This window comes from Pterocles gutturalis, unplaced genomic scaffold, assembly GCF_000699245.1.
Source record: "Pterocles gutturalis isolate BGI_N339 unplaced genomic scaffold, ASM69924v1 scaffold19568, whole genome shotgun sequence".
In the NCBI taxonomy this organism is placed as follows: Eukaryota; Metazoa; Chordata; class Aves; order Pterocliformes; family Pteroclidae; genus Pterocles; species Pterocles gutturalis.
Window position 1 is genome coordinate 8,652 of NW_010123480.1, and position 8,790 is coordinate 17,441.

The following is an 8,790-nucleotide window of genomic DNA, read 5'->3' on the forward strand; positions in this document are numbered from 1 at the left end:
CTCACCCACGCGCCTTCTCTGTGTGGGATGAGAGCAGGCGGTTTGAGGACAACGTGAGGGATAATCCACCAAGGTGCTGCTGCAGCCCCACAGGGTGTTACAGTACTCCCACAGGAGTGGGACCACACTCCCCCTTCTTAGATCTGCAAGTTGTGAGTACGAGAGAGAGAAAAGGTTTCCTGAAGGAAGTCTCAGCTTGTAGCTGGTTAGAAAAATCCAGTAAGGTCAGCAGCAGAGGTTAAACGTTACTGGTCTGAGGTGTGCTGTACCATTCAAGCCTACACTAGTTAAAAATACATGTAGGGACCAGTGATGGTTTAAACAAAAAATGAAATCACAATACCTCTTTACCTGTTGTGAATGGGTCAGGGTGAGAAGCGAAAGCTTTGGGCTAAAGGATCTCCACTGGCATGTAGACAAAGCCGACATCATTGGCTTTAAAATTCCATTCTCCCAGCAGTCATAAATCAGGTTAAATAAACTGGCAATGGTATACTGATAGCTACTGCCTTGAAAGACAAGGAAAATACAACATTAATGCTGCAATATTAATGCTAGGTGTGCTAGAGCTAGTATGTGTCTAAAGCATGAAAACTCAATCCAGGGAAATTCAAGGTAACTGCTAGAAGTAATCGCCAGGCATTAATCTAATGATATCATGTTGAACCTTTTGGTCAGCCAGACGCAAACATTTCAGCACATCAGGATATTAGTAGAGTTTCTAAGCCAGTATCAAAGAAATGTTCTTTTTTTGGTTGGTTGGTTTTTTTAAAGCATTTACATGTAGTTCTGGAGAGCTCTCTCACCTTTCCCATAGTCAGGTGAGTTTCTGAATCCGAACCCTTGCTCACTGATGGACTGGCCAGGACTGCCTGGACAAGGACTTGCAGCTTCCATTTAAAATGTTTTCTCTACCACTGTGAATAAACTGTTCAGCTCATATTGAAAATTGAAGTTCTGTTCCCCCCCAAGACCCATCGGCACTGGGAATAAGACAAATGCTGCCCCAGGTACAGCACCTGGCCTCAAACTACGCACACGTTGGGTATCGACGTTACTCTTTGTTTTACTAGATGCTATCACCATCTACATTTTCTTTCTTTGCGCGCACACTGAAGTAATTTCAATTTTCAATGCACAGCAATAAAAAACTAAACATTTCTTTAATACAATTATGGTATCACTTCTAAGGATATTTACAAACACAGCTAATTATTTTACAGATTAATGTGCTTCTGCTGTTCTAGTCTACTATATTCATATTATTCTCAAAGCAATATCATGCTTAATGCATGAAACGCTGAAGAGTAACGACAGCTGACTTGTTTTCATGTTAGCTGAAAAAAAGTTGCTCCTACTAAAGGTGAAGGGACATGAAGACAATATGCGTAGTCATTTAGTCATTAAATGAAGGAAACTTCAGCACCAATCCACACATGCACTGTTGGAGACTGATACTGTCAGGACAGTTCTTTGATTTCTCCAGTAGCTCTAGAGGACTCCACACACAATTAGAGAAGTGTCATGAATCACAAACAGGGCAACACATGTGTGTGTCCAGACCGGTACACCCAGGAATGTAAATACACAACCTTTGGAATATTTGACAACATGGATTTAAGTTAACAAGACAAACCATACCAAACAATCATACACATCTTGGAGGTATTATTCCTCTAACACTGCATAGGAAGTTGAAAAGGATTCTCCTGCTCTCCACAGGATTTGGATGCCAAAGAGAAAAAGATGGTTTTTTCTGATAGGACAGAAGGCAGAATAGATTTCTGGGGTCAGCAATGCTACATCATTGGCGTATTTATGAATCCCAGATGAGAAAATCAGGGCTACACAAGAACAGCTTCACCAGCCTCCATGACCACCTGTAGAAACTTCACCTGTAAGATCTTAGCCATGGCTGTGTTTGGGTTTGGAGTGGTTTGGGGGTTTTTTACTGCATTATTATGAAAAAGAGAAACTGTCAGCTGGGAGTGATTACTTGCATGTCAAACTTCTGTAAAACTCAATTATGGTATGAGGGAGACTTAACTGAATTGAAAATAAGGTAATTGGGAATGGTTTTGGTAACTGAGTTACACTGGAAAAGATGATTCCTGTTGGTAGAATGTTAGGTGAAACAAAAGTGACGTACAATGGCAAAAGCAAGGAAGTGGTTAGAACTTAGTTCAGAAAAAGCGAGTGGGGCAAGAGACTTAAGAGCATCGGGAATTATATATATGCACATTAGTGTTTAATCTAATTGCTACTGGTTTAATAACTATTACATTTAAAAATTAGTCTTATTGATCCATATTTGAGCCAGGCAGCCAATATTACCTTCCTGACTGCAATCCCATTTACAACAGTTAAGAGGCAGTTATTGTTCTGGAATTTAAGTGAAAATAATATACTAGCCAATTTCTTTCAGATGGCTGTAACTGGCACACACTCTGAAATTAGAACCACAAATTATCTTGATAGTTTAATATTCTGCAGCAAGCGCTGGTGCTTGTTAAAAAGCAAACGAGAGCATTACAAGCTGAAGCCTTCTCTACCCACCAAGACCATTCAAGAGGCAGCTCCGCTGTTCCCATCCTAGCTTTTGGGAAAACACACAGTTGTTGGGCAGAAAGGCCAGTTCACACTGTCTGCTTAAGCCATCAGTTCCTTTTCAGTAAAAGTGTGTCCAGCTGCTGATGCTTCAAGGGGGTGCATTTCCAAACCGCTCTATAAACTCGCTCTTCCAGATGTGCTCCTGCTTCTGGAGCACGGAACAGGCTCTGGACTTAAGGAGTTTCTAGACCCTCCAATGTTCTATTTACAGGGGCGTGGACAACGTCTTCCCCCTTCAGTAAACTCTGTACTCCTGCGCTCGATATCCTTCCAGACAGAAGGGAGCTTATGCAGTAGAGAAGATAATGTCAGTCTTCACATAGCTCTTCTCTAGAACACAGGAGAATCACAGAATGTGCAAGGTCCTTGCAATAACCTCTTGATCCATTCGGGATCTGCAAATAAGAAAACAAGCTGTTTAAAGCTGGAGGTAGAGACGAACACAGGAATGACACCTGAGATGGACAAACTAAATAGTAATCCCGAAACAGTTATATTCAACTTGAATAGAAAATAACTATTGTAGCACTTCAGCACAGATTATGTGTTTACTCAGCTCTCATTAAAATGTAGTATTTATAAATTAATTTCTGCAGTCACTATTTTCTAATTAACATATGCCACTAACGTGTGGACAGCAACAGGACACCAGGAAATGCAGAATACTGGTACCTCACACAATAACTGCCTAAAGGAGAAAAGTCAGTGAAACTAGTTCAAGTCATTTTGATTATAAAACTTAAGAATACATAATCCCAACCCTTTTGGCCACAGGAGCAGTTTACCTTCTGGGGTTGGATGCCGTGCAATGCTGTCGTGAAGCAAACACCTCCTGTACACCAAGCTCTGACAGGACTGGTAGGTTAGAAAGCACCTGTGAAAGGACAAGTAGTTTTATCCAAAGGCTTGGGGGGTTTACTGTTCTGGTTTGTGACCTGCACAGGGAAGAACCACGGTGTCTTTAAGGCAATCACTGTTTAGCCAAACTAGCACACGATACCTGTTAGACAAAGGCTTCTCTCTTAGTGACAGACTACTGCCTTGCTACTTCTCCAGGGACAATCACCATGTACCCAACACATCAATGTTGGAAGATTTCCTTTTCTAAATGTTCCAGAACTTGTCTGACTTCTCAGTGTGGTTGTTTCCAAACATTTTTTTTTTTTGTTCAATTACTTTGTTTTCAAATGCTGAAGTAGCTAGAACAAACCCTCCTTTAACGTGCTCTTCCACAGGATGACTCGTGCTTAATTTTCCCTTACCTATTTTCTCCCTGTCCCCTCCCCCCCCCGCTTGAAAAAAAATGTTAGACAATAAAAAGTGTGCTTAATTTTCCCTCACCTATTTTCTCCCTGTCCCCTCTCCCCACCTGCTTGAAAAAAAATGTTAGACAATAAAAAGCATTTTGTTTTAATAACAGCGTACTGATTAGAGAACCAATCCCAATCTACGATGGCCTCTCTCCCTCGTGGAAGAGGACAGATAACAGCCAGCAAAAATTGCAATTAACTGCAGCATGGATAACATGCTTCAGGACTTTTTACTCCAACACTAGAAAGTGGTTTTGGTTAGCTACTTAAATATGTTTAAATTATCCAGAGGGGGGCAAAAACTCTCTTTTAAGAACCAATTACCTGAGCCAAATATGTCCATTGGAGCAGACTGCCTGTTTGCGATCGGTGAACGGCAGGATCTCCTTACACAAGCTGCAGTGCTCTGGGAAAGTCTGTTTGTTCATTTTCTTTAAGATATGCCCGATCAGCACCTGGGAACACACAGCAGGCAGCATTGTTTACAGCGAGACAGCTGCTACTGAAAGGTGGAAACATCTCTCAGGATACTGTGATTTCAGAATGTGATACAGGATGCAAAGATCTATCCGCTTCACGGAATTAAAATAGAGAAATGTGAGCATATGAAATAAAATAATTGATACATATTAATTTATTCTCATTTTATTGTCACCTCCTAAAGATTCTGTCCTAAGATAAAGGGATATAGAACTTAAGAGCAAGTGTTACATTAAACTACTTAAAAATTTTAAAAGTTCTTTAGAAATTGGTATCGTACCACTCTAGAAGATGCCACTGACCGTTATAGCAATGCTTTCACGTTCTCAAGCCTATCAAAATGGATGGGCTAAAAAAAAAAAAATCCTGTTCAGAAATTATCTGGATGCATGTCTTCAGCAGTCATCTTAGAGTATACATAATGTTTATAAGAGGACATTTCCATGATCAAATTTGTCTTTGACATTTCAATAGATACAAAACACATCCCAAGGACCTTTAAAATGTGATAGCAAACTGAACAGATAAAATAGAATTTGGAAGCCAGCTTTTAATCACTATAAAAAGAAGAACCTTGTTTCAAGACAAGAAAAGTAACCTCTCAACCCTTCAATTCATAGTAATTGGATGCTAGAAAAACACAGCAGTTTTGCCAGAATACTTCCCTAGCAAATGAGGGAAGGCCACGCTGTGTGGCCCACTGGCTTGGAAGTCCAGCAGAGAGACCACACTGCATCAGTAATGGAAATGTGTTTCCTTCCTCTGTCCTTCTGCATGCAATGTAAAGGTTCATCTTTAGAGTCCAAGTGATTTAAGGATGTAGATACTGAAAAGAACTGTTCTCTGCTCATACAAAGGGGTGCAGAGACATCTGAGACATTCTTAAGTCAAGTCTTAAGAGCTGGGAGGCTGATGGCAGCGTTCCCACTGAAGCTGCCTTTGCCCGAGATCTATATTCAGAAAACTTCCTTGCCCAGTGCAGGGTTCACTGATCACTTATTTCCTGACACTGATGCTGACTCTACACATTGCCATAGTTGGATACTGTCCTTGTAGTTTTGGTTTTATTTTGGCAGGGAGGATTGCAGATTTGGGAAAAGCTTCTATCACGGCCAGCCATTCAGTTACGCTTGTTTACTGTACTTCAGTAAATGCAAGAGTGCCTGAAGGTTCCAGCCACAGATGTTATAACAAAGACAGCTTGGGTAAAGCCCTGCATAAAGTTCTGAATCACTGGATTTAATTTGTAAAACATAATCGTGTTCTGAGCCTCTGTAACTGACCTTTTCACTGAAGGCTCATGGAGCAATGACAAGAGCTGAGGTACCACCTGAACAGTGTCACTACTTTCCATTAGAAATACTTTAAGAAGTGCTACTGCAACTCTTCAGATTAGAACTGCAGCTGTAACTGACTAGAGGAAATACCTTCTAAATTTAGTTTTGTAGAGATGATATATTAAATAAGCTTAGCTGTGAAAACAAACATCCTTCTCAACCAGTGCATGTTATAAACCCACCAACAGCGGTGGAATAACCATGGTCCTCTCCCTTGTTCTGCAAAAACTCCAGGCAGACTTATTCTTTATTGTACCTGACCCAAATTTCAACATCTGTATTTACATTCCCTCCTACTCCTTAATTTCAAGGAAGGACAACTAAAGCTGCATGCTCTATAGATGCTAACTGGCAAGGATGTCATGATCACAGTTCTCTTTCCCACCACCCCCAAAGCTGTATTCTCATTTAAGGATATGGAGAGGGAGAAAGAAGTCACTTCTAACACCGAATCCCCAGAGCATAGAGGTGCACTTACTCGTGCTGTTCTGTCATCATAGCCATCATCAGACATTAAGAAGTCACAGACTCCTCTGGTGGGAACACTGGTGTTTTCTGTAATCCATGTGTGCAGATAAACTTCTCCCAACACCCGTTTCATGTGTTCTCGTGTCAAATGCATTTCTACCGCCTCAATTTGTGCCTGTATTTCAAGAAGCTTTTCTTCCATGGGCTCACGTCCTCCTATGTCACTTGACTGCGGAAGAGAATCTTCTGCAGGGTCATCTATGTCCATACCTTTGCCAGTGTCACATAGGCTCTGCTTGCTGGCTTGTTTAGAAGTTCCTTCCTCTTGATCATCTTCAGTGCTGCCCATCCCAGGGGAATCTGATATCAAGATTTTTGCATCCTCATGTGAAGGTCTCCACATGACCTCTGTAGGAGCTTTCTGCATTGACTGGTACAAAATCCTCAGGAGAAATAGTTTAAACCGCCAGAAGTAAGTAGAACCACAGCTCTCAATCTTTTTATCCAGTGCTTCCTGTAAGAACTGAGGAATATGCTTATCCTTCAAAATTTTCCAGCGTACAAGATCTGTCAAGTCCACTTGCCGGAAAAGGTTCTGAACAGAAGATTCCAAGAGCTGCGCAGCTGCCTCCTCAAAAGTCTTTAGGGTTACAAACTGAACTTGGTAGTTTTTGTTAACTGGGTGCAGCCCGTTAGTCATGCCCTCTGTTGTAATAACGGCCAAGTACGCACCGCACGGGCTGACAGCTATTCCGTGAGTCCTGACAGAGCCAAACACTTCCGAGAGCTTAAGCAGCTGATGCTCAAACTTTAACGCAATGTCTGTGAATATAGGAATCAGCTGCCTTACCTTCCCGTCGCTGGAGCACGTGTACACGGTGCCGTTCTGTTTGTCTGCAGTCATAGAGACAATTGGCAAAGAATGAAGCCCTGTCACGTGGGAATTGTGGACGTTCAGACCTGCTTTGGATATCAGCAGGAGACACCAAAACACATAAGCTCCTCTTGCAGCCACCACTAAGCTACAACTACATTTCTGGTAGGGGTGGTAAAGAGGAATGCATTTGATACTCTGCACTGGTAACTGGTCCATTTCTTGCCATAACACTACGGGTTGTCTCAGTGTAAAGTAGCCTTTGACCGCTTTTAGATTGACAGGAAGGATCTTAACCGGTCCAAAAGCACTCCCTACAATAAGTCCACTCATCTTTCTGTTGTTATGTTCATATTCCCACCAAGACAACACACTTGGGGAATTTATTCCGGACTCTATGGTATTGCAAGAAGTAATTGATTCCTTACCCAGAAATGGAAGCTGAAATTGCCAAACTGCAATGTTACCATTTTCAAAGAGTACCGCTAAGAGCACGCTGCTGACATCCCGGCATTCATTGTTGTGTTTCACCTGCTGAGTGGTGCAGATGCCCGACCACTCCATGCGCACTGGAGTCTGCATGCTGTGCCGTCGCTGAAATTCAGAGAAGTCTCCTAGTTCTCCCAGGGGAGTGTCAGCCTTACAAAGTTTGTAACTGGCTTCGTACAAACACTCCCCATAGATTTCTGTCAGGTCCACCAGCTGCACCCACTGTAGTCTGTTGAGGTTTGCATGGATGGTCAGTCGATTGTCCATGGTTAAAGCTGCAAGGAGGCACCTTCCATTTGCGTCACAGCCCAGGGGTGACCAGCTGGAATACTTGAATCCTCGCATGGGTGGCAATGACTTCCCCTCGGGATTGAATACTCGATCTAACATGAAAGTTTGACTAACTGTTGGATCCACTGAATTTGCAAACTTCTCCTTGCATTTTGCTACCTCCTTTTTTGGACCAACCTAAAAGATAACAAAAAGAACTTTCAAAAAAATTGCAGAACTTTTTTTTAGGAAGACCTTCCTGGAATTAAATCCCATTTGAAATAGAGTGCTGCTATCACAACTTATGCTATGCTGTTCCAAGGGTTAATTAATGTGTCACTCTTAAAGACTCAAGCTTCATTGTTGGCCTGAATTTGTATAGTTTTGACTCTCAGCTATTAAATCTTTGTCTGAAAAACTGTTTTCATAATTCTGTTCCCAGGTGTGTACTTAAAGGTACTTGGCATAACACTTAAACTGTAAAGCACTCAATATTTCAACTCCAGTTACTCCATATTCTCATCATTGCTCTGGAAAAAATAAACAAACTGAAATCTGCAATAACAGAATTATTATTTAACAAGATATTCACCCAGACTTGCTACCCCTCTGTGCTGAAGAGTGTAACAAGTCAGAGTGTCAAACAGTTCATGCTGCAAGAATCTTTCAGCTTAGGCAGCAAACCATAAAAAATTTCTATTTCAAATTTTACTGAAATATTTGCCAGCAAAGTGCTGGAGCTCAAGCGATCCTTATAAAAACTGCTAAACTTTAAATCCCTGAAACCCACTCGATACCGGCTCCCATTTCCCCCGGACATCACAGGGTTATTTATGGGTTTTTTCCCCCCTATGCTTTCAAAACGCACCAAACCCCCCGTGCACTGTAACAGGTTCTGCGCGGGGCAGGAGCAGCCCAGGGGCGAGGCGACCCCTGGGGCTGTCCCCCACCC

General features: G+C 41.9%; 1 protein-coding gene across 1 annotated transcript; it reads right to left on the reverse strand.

The window, feature by feature from the left end:
- Nucleotides 1–2,887: 2,887 nt before the first annotated feature.
- Nucleotides 2,888–8,030, reverse strand: GTF3C4 (general transcription factor IIIC, polypeptide 4, 90kDa). The gene is made up of 4 exons (XM_010077928.1): nt 6,216–8,030; nt 4,245–4,375; nt 3,396–3,484; nt 2,888–3,005 (listed from the first exon to the last, which is right to left on the reverse strand). The coding sequence occupies exons 1-4, from the start codon at nt 7,956–7,958 to the stop codon at nt 2,941–2,943; spliced, it is 2,028 nt and encodes a 675-aa protein (XP_010076230.1). The 5' UTR covers nt 7,959–8,030; the 3' UTR covers nt 2,888–2,940.
- Nucleotides 8,031–8,790: the final 760 nt, after the last annotated feature.